At 46.0% G+C, this 26,106-nt stretch overlaps 1 protein-coding gene across 4 annotated transcripts in view; it reads left to right on the forward strand.

Annotated features, from left to right (window-relative positions):
* The window catches only part of MYO1B (myosin IB), a 1,142,119-nt gene that overhangs the window by 1,101,419 nt on the left and 14,594 nt on the right, over positions 1–26,106 (forward strand). For all 4 annotated transcript variants that reach the window (XM_069615684.1, XM_069615681.1, XM_069615682.1 and 1 more), the window contains 2 exons: positions 3,326–3,478; positions 3,920–4,047. In XM_069615684.1, coding sequence (XP_069471785.1) covers positions 3,326–3,478; positions 3,920–4,047 — 281 coding nt within the window. The remainder of the gene's footprint in view (positions 1–3,325; positions 3,479–3,919; positions 4,048–26,106) is intronic.

Below are 26,106 nucleotides of genomic sequence, written 5' to 3' on the forward strand. Positions count from 1 at the left end.
GCACATTAAATTAATCTCCTGGGACATAGCAGGCTCAAGGAACAAGTTGCAGTTGCATGAGAACATGGAGTTCATTGAGCTTCATAAAATCATCCTACTGCAAGAAACTTGGGACCTGGTACTGCCCCGTTTGGATGGTAATGTGTTGTATGGCATTCCTGCTAAAAAGAATAGAAGATGGCGGAACTCAGGGGGTTTGGTCGTGTTGGTCAAAGCCTCCCTCCCTTGTGGGATTGAGGTGGTAGAGTCTGGGCTCAAATTTCTACAATTGTTGACGTTTAAGTTCCCAGGTGTAGAGGGGTTGATATCCTGAACTTGTATAATAATCCAAATGGGGCAGGCGGGGATGTCTGGTGCAAAATAAAGACATTTGTAGACCTGTTTTTTGAAGATCCCATGAATTTGAAGAAAAGGCTTATCAAGGGAGGGGACTTTAACCTCAAAGTGGACTGTGGCCTTCCTAGGGACCTATACTAGCCCACAGAAGAACAAATGTTTAGGGTCCTCGAACCGGTAATGGCTGATTAGAGGGTCTGCTCCAGGGGTCTCCAGATGAGCACTTGGCTTATTAAGTGGGGTATATGCTCAGTTAATGGGCGATTTAATTCAGATATCCCCGGCAAACATTCCTTTATCAATCATGTGGGGTCCTCCACGATAGACTACTTCTGCCTCACTTTAAATTTATGGAATGACATTGAAAGCTTTGACGTGCCTGGTGGGGAATTTCGACCATTACCCATTGGTCCTAACCTTGAAAGGTTTAATATCTGTGGTGGCCACCGCGTCCAGTGCTCCATGTCAAGTAGAAGTAGAAGCAGAAGTTGTGTCCCGAAAAAGAATTAAGTGGGGGAAAATTTTGAACTCTGGTCTGCATTGGATAATTTTGCCTAGTCAACGGTCCTCATTGTTGGGGATCTTTGACGAATCCAACAATTGTTTGGCAGTGGCGGGTCTTTTTGTGGGAATTTTGGAGGCTCTTGCGTGGGGCTTCTCAATGGTCACGAGACCAACAGGTACAGCAGGCAAACAAGGTTGGTTTGACGAAAAATGCAGGCTGGCAAAATTGTCACTTTTGTCTGCTCTAAGGCATCCTGCGGCAGACAGATGTTGCATTGCACAGGCACAGACTGCCTACCGCAGGACGCTTGAGCAAAGAAAATAGGAGCTGGAGACTATAGCCTGGGAAGAATTTTTGGAGGCATAAGGGTTAATGGGGGAATTTTTATCAAGGGGTCCTCGTGGATAGCCCTTTGGGGACACAGGTGGGGCTTCAGACTGGGCTTCTTATTTTGGTACCCTGTATGACGATGGCAGAGCCAGAGAAGAGACTCAGAGTGGGGGAGTAGAATTACGTTTCTCTCTGGAGGAAGTAACCAAGGCTATTGGGTAGAATCTTATAATCAAGCTCCTGGCCCCTATGTCATACCTGCAGACCTTTTCATGAGCCAGCTTGACCTTTGGGCTCCGGTGTCGAAGAGTGCCATTAATGCCTGCTCGGACCATTATACCCCATCATGGAAGACAGCAACAATTTTCCCCCATTTTTAAAAAAGGGGACATCACTACACCCTCCTAATCATCCCATTTCTTTGTTGGACACAGTATTCGAAAGTTTTGGATTGGTTTTGCTAGGGCATTTGGAGTGTTGGCTTACTGAGAGCAATGTCCTCACGGCTATTGAATTCGGCTTTCGCCCAGGTTTGGGGACCATGAAGCAGGCACTGAACCTGTATCTATTGATATCAAATGTTTTTTTCAACAGCGAAACAGTCTACCATGCTTTCATGGACTTAAGCACGGTTTTTGACAAGGTGGTTTGCTCCAAACTGTGGGCCGTGCTTGAGTCCATGGACTGTCCGGCTGACATTGTGACAGTTTTGCGGGCATTCCATTCGAACACCAAGGCCAATGTTTGGTTTGGTCCAGGGGGGAGGTGCACCGAGTGATACAAAGTGATATTGGGAGTACGCCAAGGGTGTGTACTGGCACGGATTCTCTTTACCTTATACATCAATGGGTTGCTGCAGGTACTAATAAACACTGCTACAGATGTTTTGCGTGTTCCTGGAAGACCGTTACCAGTTTTGGCGTACACCAATGACACAGTTCTCATGGCCAGAACTCCTAAGGCATTACTTGCATTGGTCGATGTGTACGCCTCATTCATAACCAGTTTAGGCCTAAAAATAAATTCAGTAAAATCAGTGGTCATGAGCTACAGTGGTAGTAAAAAGACGATTAAGATGCGCCCCATTGTTTGTATAAGGGATATCCTGAGGGTAAACGAGTACGATTAGTTGGTTTTGAGCTTCTCAGAGTGTTTCTTGAGTACAAGTACAGTGTTACAAAACAATCCTTGAAAATGTGCCAATACATGGGGGGGGGGTCGCAATAGTTTCTCCACCAGGTGTAAGGGTGAACACCTGGAATCTGCACCCAAGGTCTACTCTATGCAGGTTAAGGCAGCCTCTCTGGGTTTTTCTTCTCAAATTGGGAATGTAGTTGAAGATTTGTTTCATGAACTTGACCTCCTCTGCCGTGCTGTCCCCTTTCTCACAAAGGTAGAATAACCTCAAGTGTTGGTTCTGTAATTTAAAAATGGATTGTGCTGTTTACAAAAAACGCAGCAGTCCATCTCATTTATTTATTTACTTGGCACAGCTAAATTCGGTCACTGTACCTAGACAATCTTTGCACTGGCTTGCATTCAAGTACAGGATCCCTTTAGCTGTGTATTAGTTGTTTATGTGGCCTGCATAGGACAGCTCCCCCGTCCTCTCCATATACCTTCTTGAGCCCTGCAGTTGGAGCATCTTCTTTTGTTGGATATCCCGAAGCCTAGCTGTATCCCTTTGGGTGACCACAGATTCGTGGTTTGTTATGCTCTGCGATTATGGAACAATTTTAACCAGTGGCTATCTGTAAAATTGAATCCTATCTCCCCTTTCAGAGAAAAATGCACTTGCTTTGATGAACTAGATTTCCTGACTTTTCATTTTTAGTTCTCCCACTCTTCTATATCCAGACACATCTCTATTTAGTGCCTTCCAAATTTCAATTGAATTCAAATTACAATTTTCTCTACTACAGAGGCTGATTTACAAAGGGAACCCTTAATCATAACAGCCGAGAATAACTGATGTTGAAGAAAATGTGTTTTGGAGCTATTTAGATATGAATACTGAAATCTTAAGTATATCGACAATCCAGAGATCCATAGTGCTGTAAAAGAGTGGTCTAAGTTTGATATTAATGGCTTTCACTTGCGAAATCTTCTACTATTGAATTGTATTCAATTTGTTTTTGTTGTGTTCACTTGAAGGAAACAACAAGAATTTTCTTGTTAACGAAACGGAACATCGTCCTTGCTGATATCAAGTCTGGACAGATCAAATTGGATGTTCCTCTGGTCGACATAACCAAAGTTTCTATGAGCTCACAAAATGATGGTTTCTTTGCGCTGCATCTGAAACAGGTATATATTTAGTTGGCCACGTCAGCCAAATTCTGCACAAGCAATTTCTTCGTGTGTACGTAGGGTACAATTACAATAAAATAATCTAGCGATAAGGCGGTTCTAATTTCAAGAAATGTATGAGCACAGCAGTAATAACTACTGAACTAGTAATTTTAAAAATACATAGTTTGTTACATTATTAATTTATTATTTCATCAGCTCAATCATGGGTAATGCTACTAAATGTCTAACTTGTGATGACATGCGTTTTCATATTTAAAAAATGTGTATGAACGATTATATTCTTCATTGGTTTTCACAGGGGAAATGTCTGTTTTATTTGCTTTAGAAATTCCTAAAAAAAATCAGTGTTACCTCCCATAGTTACATTATTTTTTATCAGTTCTTTTTTGTTTATTCGGCTGAAAACATACAATGTTTCTGTCCTTTTCATCACAGGGCTCATCTGCTGCTACTAAAGGAGATTTTCTCTTCAAAAGTGATCATCTTATTGAGGTGACGACCAAACTCTATCGGGCTGCTCTCATCCACACCAAGCAGAAGATTTTCATCGAGATTGCAGATGAGTACGTTCTCCAAAGCTACGTCTCGAGCAGATTGTGTTCTGTAAACGCAGCATAAGACAATGCCTTTACACCATTGTACTTCACAATTTATTTTGGATCTTCTTAATGCAACAGAACCTGTAATCTAGATATTGTCTTTATACTCGTGTTACTCTTCTTGCAGTAATGTTATTTTTAAATGCATAAACACCTTTTCTGTCCAAAATTTCAGATTAATGGAATCCCATTCCACATCTGTCTGACTTCCGCTCCCTGTTTATACACTGAAATGTCACTTTTAAAATGTCCCAACTACATAGTTTTGTTGAGCATCAATAAAGGTACGGTCAACTAGACTTCAGTAATGGCACAGAAATTAATGGGTGGGAGTAGAGAACTACAAATATTTGGCTCTAAGACAATTTCGGGTAATACTGTTGCTTTAATTCTATATGGCAGTCTTAGGCTCTGATCGCAAACCGTGGAAATTATGGCATTGCTGTCAATACTACCACCTACTCTATCGTGCTCTCTGTCTCTCCTATCCTTTCCAACTGCTTCTCTATCGCCTGTCCTGCTCTCCTCATTAAATCTGGTAGGAAGAAGTTTAAAAAGGACATCCTGGTCTCCAACCCAGGCCTCCCTATCGCTGACACCTATACCAGTGCCTCCTCTTGACAAACCCTCACCAACATCCTCTTTGTCGTTCCCTCACCAAACCTATGGACTCTTCATATGGTCTCTGGGCTTTATTCTTTCTCTTCTTCTTCCTTTAATGGTGGCACCCAGTGGGAGGTCCTCCTGGCCTCCTTCCACTCCTCTAAGGTCATCATTAATGTTTACTTGAATGGTACCGTCTTGGTCCAAGGCCCTCAGGCCAATTTTCTCATCTTTGATAGACTCTTCCTGCGCCTCATCAATTTCCTTGCCTCTCCCTGCTGTCCCCTCCTTGGCTACCTTGCCCTCTCCTCTTTCCTCTTCTGCCCACCCTCGGGCCTCTTCTACACCTCTGCAGGGTGTACCCCTGGTTTGTACCTCTCCCTGGAAGTCTTTCAAGGACGGCAACCTTCTCCATATTGCCACTCTTAACTCTCGCTCATCTGTTAAACACTCATCTGACATCTGCTGCCTCCTAGAGGAACTTGACCTCAATGTCCTCGGTCTCACCGAGACATGGTTCACAGCCAGCTCTGTCACAAGCTTTGAGACTCTCCTCCCTGATGGCTACACGATCCTTTCCGCACACAGGGCCAACCGTTCCGGAGGGGGTGTAGCCCTGATCTTCCCTGAGTGGATCCCTGCCTCCATCATTCCTACGCAGGCCTACTCCTCTTTTGAATGCCTCATCTGCAGGCTCTCTCCTAGCCTTTACCTTACTGTGGCTACCATCTATCGGCAACATGGTCAGATCTCCTCCTTCCTCTCTGAATGGGCGGGCCTCTCCTCTTCCCTCCTGGTCTCGTCCATTCAGACTCCTCCATCTTGGAGACTTTAACATCCACCTGGATGCTTCCTGTCCTCTCTCTGGACTCTTTCGCAACCTCTGTGACTCTCTCTCATGCTCTATTCTCCCTCTGGCCTGACTCACTCTGCAGGGCACACTCTGGATGCTCTGATCTCTTCAGACCTTCCCCTTTCTATCCCTCTCACCACTTCTCTCTCCTTGAGTGATCACTTTCTCCTTTCCTGCCAGCTCACCCTCTCTACCCCTCAGGCCAAGCCAACTCCAGCAATGCCACCCACCTTCTTGGTTATCTGACCCATGAGGCGTGTCTCAGTTGAGGCTGTTGCTGCCACTTTCTCTCCCCCTTAGCCCTTTTGGCTGACTCACACCCTGACATGCTCCACTCTGCTATATCTGATACTCTCGATACTCTTGCCCCTGTCATGAGTATCCGCTTGAAGCCCAAAGCCAAGTGCAACTCCTGGTATGACTCAGACCTTGTCACCCTCAAACGCAAGCGCAGGGGGGCTAAGAGGAAATGGCGTGCTTCTGGGACATCCTCTGACAAACTGGCCTGCCGCCGGCTCCAAAGGCAATACCGGATCTCTGTCCGCACCAAGAAGAGAGCGCAGATCCAAGCCTGCATCTCTGCGGCATCCAACAACTCGCCCAAACTCTTTAAAATCTGCAAGGAACTGGCCAATCCTGCTGCAGTCTCCACCTCTCGTGTCCCCTCCTAGGCCCTCTGTACAGCTCTGGCTTCTCATTTCATCTGTAAAACTCAGGACATCCTGTCCTCTCTCTCTTCCTCTCCCCCATCCTCGCTCTACTCCCTGCTCTTCCTCTGGCCCTTCTACAGCCACCTCTCCTCCATCCTTCTCTGCCTATCCCATGTTCTCCCCAGACGACGTTTCTAGACAAGTCTGATCTATGAAAGTCTCTTCAAAACAGGTTCCTCCCTGTTCCTCCAAAACCATCAAGGACCACATTGACTCCCTGGCTCCTGCTCTGGCCAACTTCTGCAACCACTCCTTCGCCACTGGAGTCTTCCCATCGCCCCTAAAGCACTCCCTTGTGCACCCTCGTCTTAAGAAACCCTCTGCCGACCCTTACTGCCTGGCTAACTATCGCCCAATCTCCATCACTTTTTCCTGGGCAAACTCCTAGAAAATCTGGCCATATCCCAGCTTAATCTTCACACTGAATCTGTTGGTTGTTTTCATGACCATCAGTCTGGCTTCAGAGCTGCCAGAAGCACGGAAACTGCTCTCCTGAACATCCGTGAAGACCTGCTCTCCAACCTTGATTCCAACACCCCCTGTGTCCTCATCTTACTTGATCTCTCTTCTGCTTTTAACACAGTCAAACATGCCATCCTGCTTGACCGTCTCCTCGATAAGTTGGGTATCACCGGTCAGGCCTTGGCGTGGCTGGATTCTTTCCTCTCTGATTGACCCTCCCAGGTCCAACTTGGGTCCTTCCTCTCCTCTATCTCTACCTGTGGTGTTCCCCAGGGGTCTAACCTCTCTCACTAGCTGTTCAACCAATACCTGGCACTTCTTTCCCACCGCATTGCCGCTCTCTGCCCCAACTTTCAGTGCTATGCGGATGACACTCAGCTAATTTTCAGGCTACCTTCAGCCACTTCTTCTCCTTCTCTCATCTCTGACTGTCTGCTATCCAGGAGTGGATTGCCGCCAATGACCTCTGCCTTAATGCCAGTAAGACCGGGATTATCCTCATCGGCACACCCACTCCTTTCCTGTAGCTCTCTGGCCGGCCGCTCTTGGCCTGCCTCCTGTTCCCACCTGCAAGGCTAAAAACCTCAGGGTCATCTTCGACTCCACACACTTTCTCTCCTCACATCTCTGACGTCTCTAAGAAGTCACACTACCAGCTGCACCTCTTCAGAGGTATTCTTCCCTTCCTCTCCTTCCCCCCAGAAGCTCACTGTCTCCAGAGCTCTGGTTCTCTCTAGGCTGGACTATTGCAACAGCCTCTTTCTAAATCTTCCTGCTTCTACTCTACACCCTTTGCAACTCATGCAGAACAGGACTTCGAGACTTGTCCTTGGCCTCAAGCCCAGGGATCATATCTCTCCAGGACTGAAATCTCTGCACTGGGTCCCAGTGGCTGCGAGGATTAAGTTCAAAACCCTCTGCATCGTCTACAAGGCCCCTCTTCCTAAATATCTTGCCTCTTGAGCTCTTCGCTCATCCGCCTCCAACTCCCTTGGGGTCAGTCGCTTCTCCAAGCAACGAGTTGGTGGTAGATCTTTCTTCAGCTGGGGCCTCCCTCTGGAACAGCCTCCCTGCCTCCCTGAAACATGAGGAGAACAATCTACGGTTCCGGAAGCACCTTAAAACCTTCCTCTTTGCTTCTGGTTTCTCTCCCCCTCTCCCCTGCTGAAGTCCTGCTGATACTGATACTGCAGGTTTACCTGGCCACCCGTCTGATCTTGGGCCCGTTCACTGCCATTTGCACACCTATACTGCCTCCCTGGCAACCCTTGCACCTGAGGACTGTTTTCTGTATGCCTACAGTCCTTCCACCTGCACTTATGTCAGCACTCACCCTGCACTTGCCACCAGCTGCCGTTTATTATCCTATGTAATGCACTTTCCCTCCCCGTCCACCCCGCACTTTCCTTTCCCCCCCTTACCCTGCACTTGCACCATCTGAATGACACCTGGCCTAGTAAGATCGTTGTCTGTCTTTCCTCTGTTCCCCCTTCCTTGCCTCGTCGCGCCTTGCAACACTTGTGTATAGGCGCGTTATAAATGTCATATCCTATCATATCATATATCATTGCTTCATAAGAGGTGCTAAATTCCCTAGGGGTTGCTGGGACTGAAGGTTACATCCAGTCCTCAACCTGTGCTTGTTCTGGCTTTCCCCAAAACAAGTGGGCCTTCCTTTATTTCAGTTTGAAACTGATGCGTTTACAGAAATCGCATTCCTGAAAACGCTAAAGATCTGTACCAAGTACGTGTGGCTCCCATAAAGATTGCCTTCACCTTTGGTCAATTGGAAAAACATTATTGGCCATTATAACCATGTAAAGTATCCTATGAAATATGTGGCCTTGCAAACACAGGACCCACTCCCTCAAGCAACTGTGCCCCGATTACAGGACTAGATGACATTTTTTTAGAATGTTTTCAATGGATTGCTTTCCTCCCGCAGATTCCTCATCTGATAGATGAGGAATCGCTGCTTCCGAACATTTTCGACAGCGGGGTAGTGGACCTTGATCCGGCCTTTCGACCATCAATCCATCTTGCTTGTTGTCGGCTCCGGACATGACATCAGGTGTCATATAAGCAGCGCGTCACTAAGCCCCGATCTCAGTTCCTTTTTTCTGCACATTAACACGCTGCTTTAGGAACACAGAGCTAGTCTCTTCGATGTTTTTCATCAGAAAACGTAATCTTTTTTTGAAATTCCTTGATGCGTGATGTCTGTCACACGAGTATCTGGCTTCAAGCGGTGTAACAATTGTGGCACCAAGATGTCCCTAACCGACCCACACGAGTTGTGTCTCTGTGTCACGGGACTGACGGGTGCCCGTTGCTTGCCAAGATGCAGCCGAAATCACTTCACGACCGAGCTGCTAAGCTCGCTCTGGGTCGACCGCCCTCAAAATCTCTGAGGTGGTCAATGGTTCGGTCCTCAGAGGCTGAAACCGAGGGTCATACCCCCAAAAAACAATGGCTGAAGAAGAAAAGGTCTTGCTCAAAAAGCCACTCTACCTCATCTTTGTCCTGAAAAAAGAAAAGGCGCCACTGCCATCTTCGGGACTCCGAGTCGTCGGCGGAAAGAGGTAAGCGGTCGGCGGGGCCTACCAACCGCCAGGAGTTTGAGGAATTTTAGTCCTCCATGCATGAAATGTTCAAGCAGCATGCTGCAGTTGGCGCGGCTCCCACCTCCATGCAGCATGCTTCAGATCCAAGAGTGGCGCTTGTTGTACCCGACCCCTCTAGTGCCCCGGTACCGACTACGTTGGTCACTGATTAACCATTCAAAGTCGAAAGATGTTGTATGGAAGCCGGATTATCCCTGTGCATCCATGGATGTCGATGCTACAGCGTCTCGACCTGGGTCGACACCGACATCCACCTTTACTGCACCGTAGGACAAGACCTCGATGTCGACAAAGTCTTTACACCTCAGCCCTGGTCCGAATTTTTCGAGGCCATGGCAGGAATTTTCAGCGATCGCGACGCTGACGACCCGATGTTCTTGGGCTTGGGTGGGGTCAACTATTTTGAAGACAAGAGTAGACTAAAGCAACTGGCTTAAGTCTTCCACAATGCCAGTGGTCTGGACATGTCATCAGACTTAGCCTTATCTCCACAATGTGTCCAAATTTAGGGCTCTGGTGAAAAGGGTCATTGACACCCTGGGTTTACACTCAACAGTGGCACCCCCTCAAGGTTACGACCTCACTGACATTCTAGAGGAAGGTATGTCCTCTGATCGATGTATGCCATTGAACTCGGCCATTGCAGATCTGCTAACAACTCTATGGCAAACGCCATGTTCCATTCCCCCTGTCAGTGCCATCATTTCAGGTAAGTACAGGCCGGCTATGGGAGACCCCTTATACCTCTCCTCTCACCTTTCCCCAGAAGGGCTTGTTATGGAAGCTGCTACGGTCTTGTCTAGACCAGCATCATCCATGTCCACTCTGCCCCCAGTCAAAGTGGGAAAGAAGGTAGATGCCTTGGCAAAGAAGGCATTCACGTCAGGTAGCATGGCCCTCAAGGTGACCAATGTGGCAAGCAGTTTTGCCAAAGACTCCTTCGGCCTATGGCCAACGGTGAGAAATGCTGCCCAGTATGTCCCGGAAGGAGAAATGTGCGAGGGGTTCCTACAGCTGGTGGAAGATGTGAAGGAAGTGGCTCAGCAGTCGCTGCGATCAGGCTTGGACATCGCAGATTGTGTGGGCCAGTCTATGGCTTCGGCCATAACCTTAAGCAGTCAGGCGTATTTAAAGACCTCTGGTTGTTCACCCAATGTCCAAATGAAACTTTTGGACATGCCCTTCGAGGGCGATCTTCTTTTCGGCCAAAAAGTAGGCGAGTCCCAGGAGAAATTCAAGGACTCTAAACTTGCTGCCAAATCCTTGGGCCTAGCCGCGCAGCCGGCCAAACCTGCCCTTAGCTTTGATTCTACAACACGGGGGTACAGGAGATATGCTCCTTATGGCAGAAGAGCGCAGCTCCCACCTACCAGGCAAGGGCATAAGTGTTTCTTGCGCTCCGGAAGGGGCAGAGGGGCTTCTAGAGGCAAACAGGCAGTGTCAGTGGCGAGGGCGACCCAGTCTCCGAAGCTGCTTTGATTTCCCCTCTTGCAGTGCACCGGTTGGAGGATGGTTGACAGAGCACTTGCTCCAATGGCAGGGAATTACTTGCGATGCCTGGTCTTTGCAGCTCATTCAATTAGGTTATTGTCTATCCGGTGTCCACATATTCCCATACCTGGACGACTGGTTGATCCGAGGGAAGTCTGTAGAGCAGGTCTTCTCCTATCTCCAGGACACCTATTCACTGCTGCACAGGCTGGGCTTCTCCCTAAACTTGAAGTCCCAGATCACACCAGTCCAATAGCTCCAATTCATCTGAGCAGTCCTAGATATTCGAGTGGGAGAGGTTTTCCTTCCCGAGGAGAGAGTACTCCGCTTGACACAGATGGTGCATTTATTGCGGAACATCGCCCTACCAGCGGCTTCCTTTCTCTGCCTTCTAGGCCTCATGGCCTCCTGCATTTTTCTGGTGCCAGAGGCCAAGCTGCGCATGTAATCCATAATGGTCACTGAGAGATCAGTGGTCTCAGTAGTACTTCAGAACTCTTTCCGATCTCCTCAAAGTGGCCACTTCAGTGTCCTCTCCTTGGCCTCAGAACCGAGTCATTATGGATGCGTTCTTGAAGGGTTGGGGCGCTCAATGCAAGCATTTGCTGGTGAGTGGCCTCTGGTCAGGTGGCACATCTACAGGCTAGAATGATGTGCTATCGGGCTAGCCCTGAAAGCATTTGCCCCTTTTCTGCAGGGGAAACATGTCCTCGTTCTGACGGACAGCACAGAGGCGATGCACTACCTCAAAAAGCAAGGTGGAGTGCACTCATGCCCCCTTTGCACAGAGGCTATGATGCTTTCGTTCTGGTTGCTGGAGAACAAGATCTCGGTCTCTGCAGTTCATCTGGCCGGCACAGAGAACAACTTGGTGGATGCTCTGAGCAGGCAGGGCATGGTCTCACACAAGTCGGAAGTGTGCCAGGAAGTCCTAGAGGTCTTCTCTCTCTGGGCTACCCCAGCAGTGGGTCTTTTCGCAACGGAGACCAACAGGAAATTGTTTTGCTCGAGGGAATTCCCAGCGAATGGGGGACGTGTTTCTGGTGGATTGGACCTTCCCACTCATATACACAAGCCCTCCGATTGCCCTCATTGTATGGGTTCTCCGGAGGTTGAAGAGGTTTCAAGCGACCATGATCTTGATCGCCCCGGACTGGGCGAGGAGAACATGGTACTCCGTCTTGGATCTGCCCATCTGTCCGCCTTGCCGGTTGCCTCAGCGACTGGATCTCCTAGCCCAGTCGGAAGGCAGGATACTCCATCTGACCCCTGAATCCCTCAACATACATGGGTGGCTCTTGAGAGGATGAGATATGATGACTGGGACCTCTCTGAGGAAGTACTTGAGGTGTTGCTGGCTGCACGGAGGCCATCTACAAGATATTTATACGTGTGCAAATGGAGAAGATTTGAGGTGCGGTGCAGGGAACGTGAGATTGACCCCAACTCTTACCCCAGCAATGCAGTGATGGAGTTTCTGCTGTCATTGGCCTCTGCAGACCTCCAGGTTACCACGGTCAAAGGATATTTGGCAGCCTTGTCTGTGTTTTAAAAGATCAATGTATCAAGGTTCATTTTTCCTGATCCCGGTAATGACACCATTCCGGAAAGTCCTTGTAAATAAGTATCCGTCAACTCCCTTTTTTGTCCCAAAAAACATAGCAGGCGCTCCTCTCCAGAAAGAACATGGCATGATAGCCCGTTCTGAGATGAGAGTTTGCAGCACACGCTTTTTGCTCACTGTACCTTTCACAGACGGGAAATATCCATTTGCATATCAGTCTTTGTCCCGCCCATATGGGCAGTCCAGCACCGAAATGCTATGGCAATTCCTCTCTGAACAAGAGTACCAACAGCAACCCCAGTCACGTGTTTCAGCCTTGTTGGGCCTCATCGGTGAGGGAAGCTGTGCCTCTCTGAGCACAGTGAGCAGGGAGTCCACGTAAGGTTGCCCCCAGGTAACTCAGGGTGACCAACCCCAAGTTCCTTGCAAATATTTCAATAAAGGTAGCTGGCGCTCCTCTCCACAAAGAACATGGCATGATAACCCATTCTGAGATGAGTTTGCAGCCCCAGATTGGGATCTTAATCCGATCCTTACATTTCTGATGATGGCTCCTTTTGAGCCTATGAACTCTTGTCCATTGTGGCTTCTATCATTGAATCATTGAAAACAGCCTTCTCTTTGGCTATCACATCCGCTAGACAGGTGAGTGAACTACAGGCCTTATGCTGTAGGCCATCCTTCTTATGCTTTTTTCTGAGAAAGATTTCACTCCAGGTAATTGATTTCTATCCGAATGTCATGTCAGAATTTCATTTGTCACAATCCATCGAGATTCCGGTCTTATATCCTCACCCTCCCCCATCTAAACAGGAGGAACTATTCCATCGGCTTGACCCTAAGTTACTATGTTGCCAGAACAGCTGATTTTAGGAGAGCTGACCAGCACTTTGTGTCTTTTTCCTTAGCCCGTAAGGGCTTGCCCATAACAAAGCAGACTTTATCCCGTTGGATAATCCTCTACATAGAGGAGTGTTACCAGACCGTTGGGAAAGAATTACTGACGGGCATCAGGGCCCATTTCACAAGGGGGGGGTCTCTGCATCCACCGCATTGCAGAGGGGAGTATTTGTCCAGGACATTTGTCAGGCTGCAACGTGGTCGTCTTTGCATACCTTCGCAAAGCTCTATAGCCTGGATGTGGCTTGTACTTCCAATGCATGTTTTGGCAGAGCAGTTCTGCAGAATCTCAGTTCGACTTTCTGCCCGTCTCCTTCATTACTGCTTTGGGAGTATATCAGATGAGGAATCTGCGGGAGAAAAGCAATCCATTGAAGGAGAAATTTCCTTACTGTAATGTTCTTTCTATTGATTTTCCTCCCACAAATTCCTCATCTCCCCTCACCGCTGAGAAAGTCAGTGCTTGGTGCGCATCTTTCTATTTCAAATAACATAGACTTGGAGATGGTCCTCCATGTCCCGTTTTTCGGTCTTCCTGCCACATTCTTGATTATCAAAAAACATTTCTGACACTACTACTAGTGTTTCTTTTTCAATTGTTCCTCCTTCGGAGGTCTGTAATTAAAAAAAATTAAGAAAGTGCTCAATAGCCACTTGTTCTCTCTCTAATTCCTAAGCAATGTGTAGTGCTCTGGGAAAAAAGGGGGAACTGAGACCAGGGCGTAATGACGCGCTACTTATACGACGCCTGACATCATGTAGCCGACGACCAGATGCCGAGCAAGATGAATAGATGGTCGACGGCTGGGCCGAGGTCCACTACGCCCCCTGTTGAAAATCTTCCGAAGCAGCAAAGCTGGAGGGAATATCTATCGGATGAGGAATCTGCGGGAGAAGAATCCATAGAAGGAACATTATGGTAATTTCTCCAATTGGGGCATTGTTGGAGAATATTCTTCAGCTGAATGTTCGAATAAGATATTAAAGGCTGCTGGACCCTCTCAAACCATACACTGCTCTCAGTTCAGAGAACTTTTGTTCTGCTTTCTCTCTCTGCGGGAGCTTTTGAATCACTTTGTTTTATCAAAGGCTATAGCCGAGCTTCTCTATTGTCACATAACCTTCTTCAAGCTCTGCAGAACGCTTTCTTTGAGTGAAATGAGGCCTGGTGTTGCTCTTAACCATCCTCCCTAGAATGTCATTGTCCTCATGGTTGTTCATGGGCTCCGGTTGATGTCCAATATGCTGGAGGGCACGTTGGCATTCATTTTGAAATTTTCAATCTAATTTACTACAATTGCTCCAGCTTAGACTTTGTATTGTCATTTAGATACTATGTTAGCATTCTTTTGAACAACCCTAGTTTAGAGATTATATTCTTTATCTCAACAGTGCTGCATTGTACTTGTGTGCTTCCTGCACAAACCCTAGCCTCTGGTTAGGGTTAAGCCTTGGGCTTGGTCAACCTAGCAAAAGTGGTGCCAAGAGTACAACCACAAGTCCTGATTCACCACTCTTCCTGCATTTTTTATAAAGTTCACCCAAAGGGACTTTATAAAACTATACCTTATGCAATATAGAAACCCCAACTCTTAGTATAAGGCTGTACCACCTGATATTATGGTTGCAATGCCAGAGCAGCCAGGCTTATTTTAGGAGGGCGAGAGGGCTGTGAAGAGGTAAAAAGAACTTGTAGAATACATATGGTTCAAAGAGCACTTATACTCTGTTGCATTATAAAAGTAAAGGTTTATTCATACATACAAAGGCAAAGAGAACTCTTTCACAATAGTGAGTACTATTAAGTCATAAAAACATTATAAAAACCAATACAATGCTAATGGTAAGTAAACCAACGCAGAAACCACATTTAGAATAGCAATATGCAGTTCAAGGTGAGTAAGACCTAATGTTACACATTTAGAATGGAATTATGCTATTCAAGGGAAGTAGAACCACATTAGTAGACTTAGAATGGCACAGGACTGAGCATGTATCCACAATAGGGCAGCCCACAGAAAGACTTGATGTGGTCCATCCTAACGATTACACCAGACCTACAACAGGAATCAAGGGTCGGGGTGACCATAGGTGACAAAAAATTTTCCTTCTTGGTAGATATGACAGCAACTCGATCTTGTGTTAAAGAGAGAAGTTTCCCAATGTCAGGCATTGCCATGAACACTCAAGGATTTTCTGGGGCAAAAACTATGGTTCCTTTTAGAGACGCTTTACCCAATATCATAGGGTAACACAACGTATCTATGCCATTGTTGTACTCTCGCAATACACAAGTGAATATATTGGGGAGGGACTTGATGACTAAATTAAACATGACAATATAATTTACTGACCAGGAGATATGTTCTACCGAGGTCTCCATCATGTGAATGTGCAAGAATTCATAACATTTTAGGTTGGAAGCACACAAAAAGTGCCACTAAACCCAGATGTATTCCTTTATCGGGTACACATCTTGTTAGCATGACTTCCCAGAATACAGGACAGACTATTTCGGTTACCGACAGATTTATTTTTTCAACCAGAAGGACCCACGGACTTGGAAGAAGGGCAGATAATTACAGTTGATTTAGAACAGCAATAGTGAGGGAAGACAGAGTAGTTTTACACAGAGTTGATGAGGAGGGTGCAAACTGGAGAACAGTGATAGCTCTTGATGAAGGACATAGATTGACTGACTTAACAGATGAAAGCTTGTTTACAGATGACAAAGTTAAGTATGTTAATTATAAGTCTGACATATTAGTTAAAAATTGAAAATACAGAGATACCTCCGAGAATGTCACTAGTAAATTAAATCAAGAGATATTTTACCACGAGTACGTCAATTTCCCATGTCAAGAGAAGCTGACAAAGGTATCTGTGAAACTATTGCTGCCTTAGTGTGAAAAGGGATAATAGTGCCTTCAGAATCCCCATGTAACATGTCTGTGCATCCGGTGGAAAAAAAAAAAAACACAAGGGTTGTGGCGATTTATTAAGCCCCCTGAATAATATTGTTGAGGTAGATTTTCCATTAGTTCCAAACGCAGCCACAATATTATGTAACATCCCATCCAAATCTAAATGTTTACAGTGATTGATTTCAAGAATTCATTCGTTTCCATCCCCTTGCAGGAAGAGTCGCACTATTTGACCTTGTTCGCTTGCCGTGAAATTAAACTAAAACCTACCTAGTTACCCAAGGGGTACTGTGAATCCCCCTCAATCTTTAACCCAGTGCTGCAGATGGACTTGGAAAATGTACAACTTGACAGCACAGTAATGCAATATATAGATTACATTTTAGTGTGCAGCAACATGGAGGAAGAGTGAAGGAGAGACTCAGTAAATCTGATGACCATATTGGCTCAGTAAGGGTACAAAGTTGACAAAGAGAAAATGCAATATTGTCAGAAGAAGTCTGTAATATCTTGGTACCTGAAGAACACCCGGACCAGCAGGTAAGATATTAAGTAGGTTTATTGTAGTTCAATAGCCAGGAACAACATTGGCATGCCCTTTCCAAGCCTGCATACCTCCAACTGCCAAGCATAGAATCCAGCTTCAGATAACAATACACCAACACTCCACTCACACTGACCTCACCACATTCCATGTACAGTGATGTCATCACCTCATCCAGAATACATTACAACAAAGTCCTATATGTAGGCCAGCTAATAAGGAAGGAAGGTGACACAGTTAAGATCAGAGCAGAAGCAATCATGAAGACACCCAAGCCAGAAACTGTGAAAGGGTTCCAGCCATTTCTTGGCTTTTGCAATTATTGCAGGGTGTGGGTTTTTGACTACAGCACATCTTTAAAACCACTTTTTAAAAGGACTGAAAGAGGTGCAAAAAGGATACCAGTGATGTATCCTGGGCAGGCGAGATTATGGACACCTTTGATGAATTGAAGCTGGCAATTAGCACAGCTCCATGTAGGGGATCCCCCATCACAATGATGAATTCTTGTTGTGATGACGGCTATCCTCGCACAGAAAATTACCATGGGACACAAACGATTAGCCTTCCATAGTAGAAGTTTAGATCCAGTCATGAAGTCATTATCTCTGCGAGTAAGCATTATCGGCAGCAGCCTTTGCGATTGAGATATTTACCAGCATAACTATGGGCTGAACAATTACATTATACGTTGAACATGAACTGTGTGCCATACTTGAAAAGCCCAAAAACACATTGATTACACAGAGAGACTCTAATTGGGAAGTAATTATATCAAACGCATTGATTAAAATAGTCAGTGGTAAATCCAGCCATATTTATAGCAGAACCAGTAAAGGGAGGAGAAAATGTTCATGATTGCACCAAGTACAATGAATACCGACAATCTATACTTCACTCTGGGGTACTACCAAGGCTGTTGTACTTATTACCACAGGGAGCACAAGCCTCCCCAATTCAGAGGGAGCTGCATAAAAGCCCTTGAACCACAAGCCCAATAGTGGCCCATTAATACAGTGGTGCCTGACGCATCAAAACTATGTTTGCACCCTTTGTTTTCCCCTACTAACACTGGGCCAGTATTCCTGAAACATGATATGGCATTCTTCACAGGTAGTATGGGTAATGGCCTGCTTAATCCTCTACGCATGAGCACAATTCGAAATATTCAGTCCATTCTTTGAAGCATATATCATTTGCATTATACACCACCTCTACTGGTACTATCAGGAGCTCTTTTGCTTTGCATTCCATCATCCCGTTGGCCCAATCTTCTGTGGTGAATTCCTGTCCGTATATTAATAGCTGGGGTCTTTCCCAGCAGCCAGTTATCTCTTTCCCTGTGGCATTTATGTATGGTTATAACTCATGGTCTGTTATTTTGACCTCTCCTCAGGCCTTCTAATGTGTATTGCATCACCTTATTTTTTCTTCGAGGATGATCCATCATAGCTTTTTGTTTTATGTAGCTACCCTCATAAGGAAACGTCTTTTTTGTCCATTGAAAGGTGGCCCATCTTCCTTGGAATTGCCCCTATTTGTGCTTAGTGCGTTAGGCAGTATGCTTTATGTGCAGGTATTTCTGTGGCTACAAATGTCCTGGACGTGCTCATGGCGTAGGTAATGAAGGAAACACAACCGCTCTCATTAGACGTCTCTCTCCCTACTTTGCTCATGTGCTTGTACCACAAATTGTTAGTGACATGGGCAGAAACAGTAATATATTTGATCAGGTCCCTAGATTCATCTACTACACTTCTTTTTAGTCTCATCATCTGTGTGTTTACTACAGGGAATTGTTGTGGTGCATTTCATTTATCGTTATTACAGTACTTATGCTCATGTTTCTGGTCTAGCAGTGTTATAAATGATGATTTTTCTTGCTGCAGTAAAAATTACATAAAGACTACAACATGTAAAAAGCATTGCTATTATCATTATTGCTATTGTCTCTACTTTTTGCAAATCTCTTTAGGCGCTAAAGGAGAATATCTTGTATTATTCAACATATGCATTCTTATATCGGGAGAAGCGTTTATTTTGTATCTTTAAAGTGCTCACAAGAAAAACCTTGTCAATATTGAGAGAACATTTCTTTCCAACACTGTGTAAGCCTTTAGATTGAGTAATAATATAATATAGTTGTACAGAGGCTCTAAATTCCTAAAAAAAAAGACCTAACTGTTCGTAAAGGACAAAAGCAAGAAAAATAAAATTGCTACAAGGAACATCTGCTATTTTCCTTTTACTGTAGAAATATTGTGCTCTGTTTTAGTCAAGATTCATTGAAAGGTTGTCAATCTGACCTGTCTGTGTTTCCATAGAAAGAAAAGTATTTTTTATTCTTCTTGCTGCTAATTGGCTCTCGTCCTTGGCCTCATTTATATTCTTATGTCTTCTTCAGCTTTGTGCAAAGTTTTGGTGGACAGGGGGGGTCTCTCCTTGTAGGGGTTGATGCTGCTGAGATGCAAGCAGACACACCTTCCTTGAACTTTCACTGCAGACTGTGTAACCGTATCCACTACGAATGGTCCCTGTGTCACTTCTCGTGTAAAGTTCCTGCACAGGACCTTGTCCCCTGGAAACGGTGCTTGTGGTTTCAGTAAAACATTGGGATCAGCGTGTTCATTTTCCTAATCGGTCATAGTAGAACCTCCCCCGCTCTTACCCGTCGAGGCATACATTTAAGAGATTCTGTCAAGCTGTCAAATAATCATGCATTTCTTTCCCTAACACATTGGTAGCATTCTCTGCATCAGTTTGAGCTCAAGTTGGAGGAGCGAGGGGCGTATGCATTCAACGTCCCCATTACCAGCTCATGTGTAGTCACAGGTGATGGTCAGAGCCTGGCTGATTGCGTACTGCAAATAGGGCTTAGGGAAGGCAATTGAGGCAACCTTTTTACAGTGTCTTAGTTTTGCAGTTTGCTCCTTTAGGAAGCCATTCAGACGCTCACAAATATTTTTTTCTTGTGGATAAGCTGATGAGAATTTGTGGTTTCTACCCAACAGGATAGTGATGTGCTCCAACACCTCACTTACAAGTGTGTTCCATCGTCAGACCGGAGCACTTCCCACACTCCCCACTCCATACCTCCTGTACGATGAACTTCGCAGCACATGTGGCATCTGAATGTGTGCATGTGCCTGCTTCGATCCATCAGGAAAAGGAATATATGACCAATAGAATGTACATGTACCTGTTACAAATTAGGAGCATATCTACATAGTTGATACGCAAATGCTAAAATGGTCCAGTAGGATGGGGTATTGCTCCTGTCACTGTTAGCCTAGTAAGCCCAGGCATGTTACACAATTTACAATAAAACTAGCTATGTGTTCTGCCAAATTAGGGACAAACCAGTCCTCTGAAATCAGTACTGCAAGAAACTCTCTTGATGTGTGCTGAGTAGTGCAATTGGTCTTGTGCCACTTTAGTAGTCCTAGGGGCATGACTGGTTTCCCGGTGCTGTCCTGTCTCCAGATTGTATCTGTGGGGGACAATGAACAACCCCTTTGTTTCCATAACTATTGCTCTTCTGGCGGTGCCATGCCCTGTAGTTTGGTAACGTGTGCAAAGGGTAACGTATTGAAACTCTCCTTCATCGCCATGTTGCATGCATGAGTGTATTTGTTCCATGCAGTCGCAATGTCATTGATTTCGGGAAAATGTGCTGCTCTTTTTGCTTCAAGTTCGGCAGCCTTGTTGCTGCGAGAAATCATATTCACACCTCTGGTGTGTGATGCACACTTCACCATGGCGAAGGCCAATTGGAGTTGGAGTGCGTCTATGAATATGTCAAATAGTGGCGCATGCTACACTAGTGTGTCGTCTGCGCACAGGAAGCCCCTACTCTCCCAACATGACAGTCCTATGTGTACTGTTGACGTGACGTAGGCGGAGTCTGAATACACGGTTCCTGTCTCTTCTTCATGCGCTTCAAGTGCCAAAATCAGCGCTAACGATTCTGCCTCTTGTGCAGATAAATATACTTGCCATCTTGTACTTGTCGCTGTCTCAAAGCTGTTGTTCACTTTTGCCTTCACTACTGCCGTGCCACTGTGCCTTTTGCCAGTGCTCTGGTCTATTGCTGATGACCTGTCAATGAAGAGAATTATCCCTCCTCCTAGGGCATTTTCCTTCATCATGGTATCATGACGTACGACAGACAACAGAGTGAAAGTGTGAATAGAAGATGTTTATTCACTTCAATGACAGGATGGTTGGAGGCCTAACTTGCCCTACGCTAAGGTGGGATTTCCCTACCTGAACAAAACAAAGGAAAGTCTGAGTCAGAGAGTTCAACTTAAGTCTGTCCACGTCCAAAACCTATCCTTTCCCTGATGACTACAATTAACCAATGTTTAGCGATGTCACAGTCAACGAAAATAGTGTTCAACTCAAAGTTCTGAGCTTCTTTCAGCTCACAGCCTACTTTTTCAGCTCCCCTTCCCCTGGTACAAGAACGTTCCATGAAAAAGTCGTAAAGTTTACCTTTTCCCATTTCAAGGCGGTAGTTTCAAGTAAGGCAATCCAAAATTAAAAGGGGTCTTGAATCTCCGTTCGCAAGTCAACAAATGTGGTCCTTTGAAGTCTCAGGGTTCCCTGCACCCAAGACTTCAATTCTGCTGTCTTTACTTGGTATTGTCTTTCCAAAGAAAAGATTCTTAACAAAACACCAGGTCGACCTGATCTTCTTTCTGGCTCGCCTTTCAACCTCATATGCAGTGGTTTCTTCAGGCGGTTGTTCGGGGTTCTTAAGTTTCACCGTGCAGGTCTCTCTGGTCAAGGCGCATTTGTTAGACTACATGGTCCACCCATTAAACGGTCACACAACCAGGGCCAAAGGACTCCTCAGAACACACACACACACAGGTGTCCTTGGCACTTGCTCCTGTGCACCAAGTAACCTTCACTTAGCTCCTTTTGTTGGCCTCTCTGCTTTATGGGTATTTCTGCACTTTCTTGGCTTCTCCTTATTAGCTTTGTGGCCCTGCCACCATATGTTCCCCACCTGCTGCCAAGCTGTGGTCTTATCACACAGCATTAATTCTCAAAAGGCTTACCTTTTAACTCTGTCCTTTTGACTAGTCTTGTCTTTTACGTCTGTATTAAATCGTTGTCACATGTGCTCAATTAGGTTCAATGTTCAGGTGTGCACATTTATTGATTACATTTCAAGTTCTGTTCAGTTCAAGGTTCAATGTGCCCCTTTCTGTTTCAATGTTATGTGCCAGGCTATTATGCAAGTCCATGCAAAAATGACAAGCATACTCGTCCTTGGCACTTAAGCGGTTAAGTGTCCCTCGTGTTTGGTATTCATGGAACATTTAGTTCATAATTAAGTTTCTCTGCAGTTTGGTATTCAATGAACCTTTGTTTAAAGTTAAGTTTTCTTTTTAGCTCGGTGTTCATTGAGCATTTTATTTATTCAAGGTTTCATTTCTCTCTCGTTCCATATTAAAAAAAACAAATCCTTGTTTTCATATCAGACAGGTATTCCCTTGCGGTCTTGTTGGAGTACCTCAGAGCCTCTCTGCCCTCCCAACACTCACCAGCCTTCTTTTTGGTTGCGGGAGCCCAGCTCACCTGCCTTGTGCATATCTCTGCACATCGGCAGCTTGAGGGTCTCGGTCAGCACGCGGGCAGCGTCCTCTCTGCTTTGGCTTCACGGCAGCTCCTGTTGCACGCTCCGGGGTCTGGAAGCTCCCATGCTTTGGATAGTCACACGGCCCAGGTGCATCGGGTCCCCCAAGTCCTCTGGGTGTCTTGCCGGTGTCCTGGCTTGTGCTGCTCCAGTCCCACCCCTGCTGCTCCCCATCTCATGCTCCTTATACACCTAAAGCCCCTTGACAGGCTGCAGGTGTGGCTGACCAATTGACCTTGCCTGACCACAATCAGAGGGACATGCCTGACCCTCACAACTCTTAGTAGACATCTTCCTCGTCCTAATACCAAAGTGGTGAAAACAGGTAATGTTCACTGCTCTTGGTGGACTCTGCTTCATCCCAGTACTGTCAAGTGTTTTATGTGGAAGATTGAGGGCAACTGGATCATAATAGTCCATGAAGGTTGGAGGAGGGTTAAGGTGATTTTCACTAGGGAAAGAGGGATGCTGTGTCTTGCCCAAGGGCACCCCACTCGCAATCCTCAAGGACCTTCCATCCGGTTTATCCCCTCTCGCTTCTGTCTCCAGGGTCAGGATCCAAAAGCGATTGCCTTTCCCTGGCCACCTGCATAGATAATCCAAGGGGAGTAGGCATGAGAATACCCTTGGGTTTCTCACAATATGTAATCACAACTATTAGCCAATCCCCATACCCCATAGGTTTTTGGTAACTAAGATTATGGTATGATGTCAGTTATGACAAATGTTGAATATACAAACCCTTGTTTGTTATGTAACCAGTGAGAGTGCCAGGAAATCAATGTGTGTATGTTGTTCCTGCTTTCTTTTGATGATAAAGCAGGGTTTTGCCTTGTACTTTTTATTTCCGCTATTGAGTCCGCTTTGAACTGGCTCCAGAACTTCTTTGTAATTTGGGACTTTCCAGGCCATCTTAACAGAATGGTATGTGAAGACCACACAGTATCTCAGCAGTGAGGAAGAGCTTGCAGATGGATTCCTTTATGATGCTGCAGCACAGGACACGGTGTCTGGATTCTTGGTTGTGATGATGAAAGAAAGGACACTGACGGGAACTTGCAGCAGCAGTCGACAGAAAAGGCTCCCAATAAAGGATTCTTTAGTGTTTCACAAAGCTCTGTGGATTAGGCACCCTTTTCAAGGTACCAGATGTGGAACGGTCGTCATCTGATAAATGTGCCTCTCTATCTGGGTCTAGCACTCTGATGAGGGGACTTAAAGGAGTGGAATATGCGTGTGTAGCGAAGGCGAGCGTCCCCAGATAGCACGATCCTCCCCACAATGAGAGACAATAATGGACTCTCCCAGGATGGGAATAAGGCTAAGACAAAGTGCGGGTGAGCTTAATGGGAGTTTATATAAGTCAGAATAGGGCATGCAAAGGACTCTGCAAACTCAGAGAGCGCTCTGTCTGACAATAGCAAAGACAGGCGTATATATTTACAAAATGCGTCATAAGAACCTACACACTATAGGGGGCACAAGTTCGTGGGGATTGGGTGGCGACCACTAACTATAAGGTGCAGCTGTGATGTGGTTTGCCGTGGTTGGTGGATGTCACTGGTTACCCACATGGGCCGGGCCGGGCAAGTCAGCTGGGCTCATCCGGGCGGTGTTGTTGTGCCAGCCGTGACCAGTGTCAGTGATGAACGTCTTTCTTGGCTTTCTGCCCTAAGGCCACGCACACCGCATTCATTCAATATTGCAATATCATCTTCCCCGGTAAATCTTCCAATAGGTTACTCTACAGGTTAATGCAACACAGGAGGAATGCACCTAGAGGGGGGTCTTTTGGTGATACATCAATACATGGTTACCATCGTCCTGTTGACCAGGTATAATAGGTCGCGAGGTTGGGTCTCCGGGCAAGGGGCGAGCTGTCCAAGCCATCATGTCTCGTTAGAAGTCATTATGAATGTGTTCCTACAGTGTTGCTATAATATTGAGTGTCCTAATTTTACACGGGCCATTAACCTGGGGCGAGCTGGTGGGTCGTGGAGCCTAAGAAAGGGCACCTTCGGGCCTGCGTTTATGGCCGATGTTTACTGCTTGGTTGTAAATATTTCAGGTGGCTGGCTGCGGCCCTGGGAGCTGCGGGGGAGCGTGAATGCTTGAAGCGGCTCCAGCCGAATTGAGGGAGGTGAGGCAGAGCAGCAAAGACCTCTGCTTTCTGTCTGGCAGGCTTCAATGGGGAGGAAGGGGGCATGGCCTTGGATATGCCCACAATGGTATTTTCCTCGTGTGTTGCAGATTATGTGAAAAAGGCAAAAACATTCATATAATGTACAATACTCATTGATTCTTTTCAAAGCTTGTGTTTTCTATATTGTTAGTGCCTTTACATGGCCATTTCAAATGTGTTACCTATACCCATTTTGCAATTGATATCTATATGTTAAGTATTTAGCAACCACAACATTTTGTTACATTTCTATACATGCACGGTAAGCGAGGTAGTAGTAAGGTTGGTGGAGCATGCAGGAATAACTGGCCAATGAGACTGATGGCAGTGACGCACAGTGAGCTTGGACATTCAAATACATTTTGTGCATTTTCGTGCACGCTTTACATGAGCTCCCAATGTGGTTGCACTTGTCTTCCTATGTACTCTAGCAGCATTAGTTCAGTTATGGCATAGGACCTTGGAGTGCATTCTTCTCGGTGAAACATATAACATGAAAACCCCGGGACACTTTTACCATTTGTGCATAGCTACGGGGATGTGGGTACTTCAACCAGAATGCCATATAAACACACATTCTGCCATCTTCCTGGAGGTTACATGTTTTAATCAAAAAGGTCCTAAAGAGAAGAGTTTAATCACAGGCAGTTTGCATATTAGTATTTGGGGTCTCTACTTTTGTCAGGGGACCATTTTACAGTTCTTTTCCACCCTGGCCCTGCTGGCCGGGTCATGCTGAGGGCAGTGATACACTGCGGAAGGTGAATGTTAGTGTTTGCATCTAGCACTAGCTCATGTCCGTCTGTTCGTGGGAACGGGCTCTCAGCGGATCTGCCAGGGAGCTGCGGCCGCGGGGACAAGTGAGACTCTCCAAGGGTGGGGGCCGTGCTGCGGTGCACAGGGCTCATGCCATTTTGATTTCACAAAATGGTTTCCAGGGCCTAGCTTAATACAGCATGTTTGGTCAATGTCTTCAGCCAGTGGTCCACCCGCCACCTGGGCCCTGGTTGCAGGGGGAACCCCTGACGAGCCATGGACTTCACAAGGGGGAGAGGCTGCAGGGGAGGGGGGTCTCTTGGACCAATCCTCCCATACATTACCCCCCTTTCGTTACTTAAGTAACGAATACTGAAACTCCCTCAACCTCTTGCGTTCTTCTTCTTCAGCTACAGCCTCATCCCATGCAGGGGTGCCTTTTATGGGCATCCATGCCCTACACACTCCTCGAAGGCTTTCTCCCCTTCTAGCATACTCGTCCGGGGTGCAGGTCAGATATATACAACCTTCATCCTCTTCCAAATCCACCCACACCTCCTCATACCATTCAAGTACACGGGGCTCTTTAATTGTAGTGTGCCACAACCTATCTACTACATCCCCGTTGTGGTACATGGGCACCATCTGGAATCTTGGTGTGTTTTCTGCTCCTGTTTGTACCTCTACTTCCTGCATATGTTGTATCGTAGCGCGATCGTTGCCCATTGTCACCATCATCATTGCACCATTTGGTACTGCGTTT

The sequence above is a fragment of the Ambystoma mexicanum genome, chromosome 9, assembly GCF_040938575.1.
Source record: "Ambystoma mexicanum isolate Mex_15411 chromosome 9, UKY_AmexF1_1, whole genome shotgun sequence".
Taxonomy (NCBI): Eukaryota; Metazoa; Chordata; class Amphibia; order Caudata; family Ambystomatidae; genus Ambystoma; species Ambystoma mexicanum.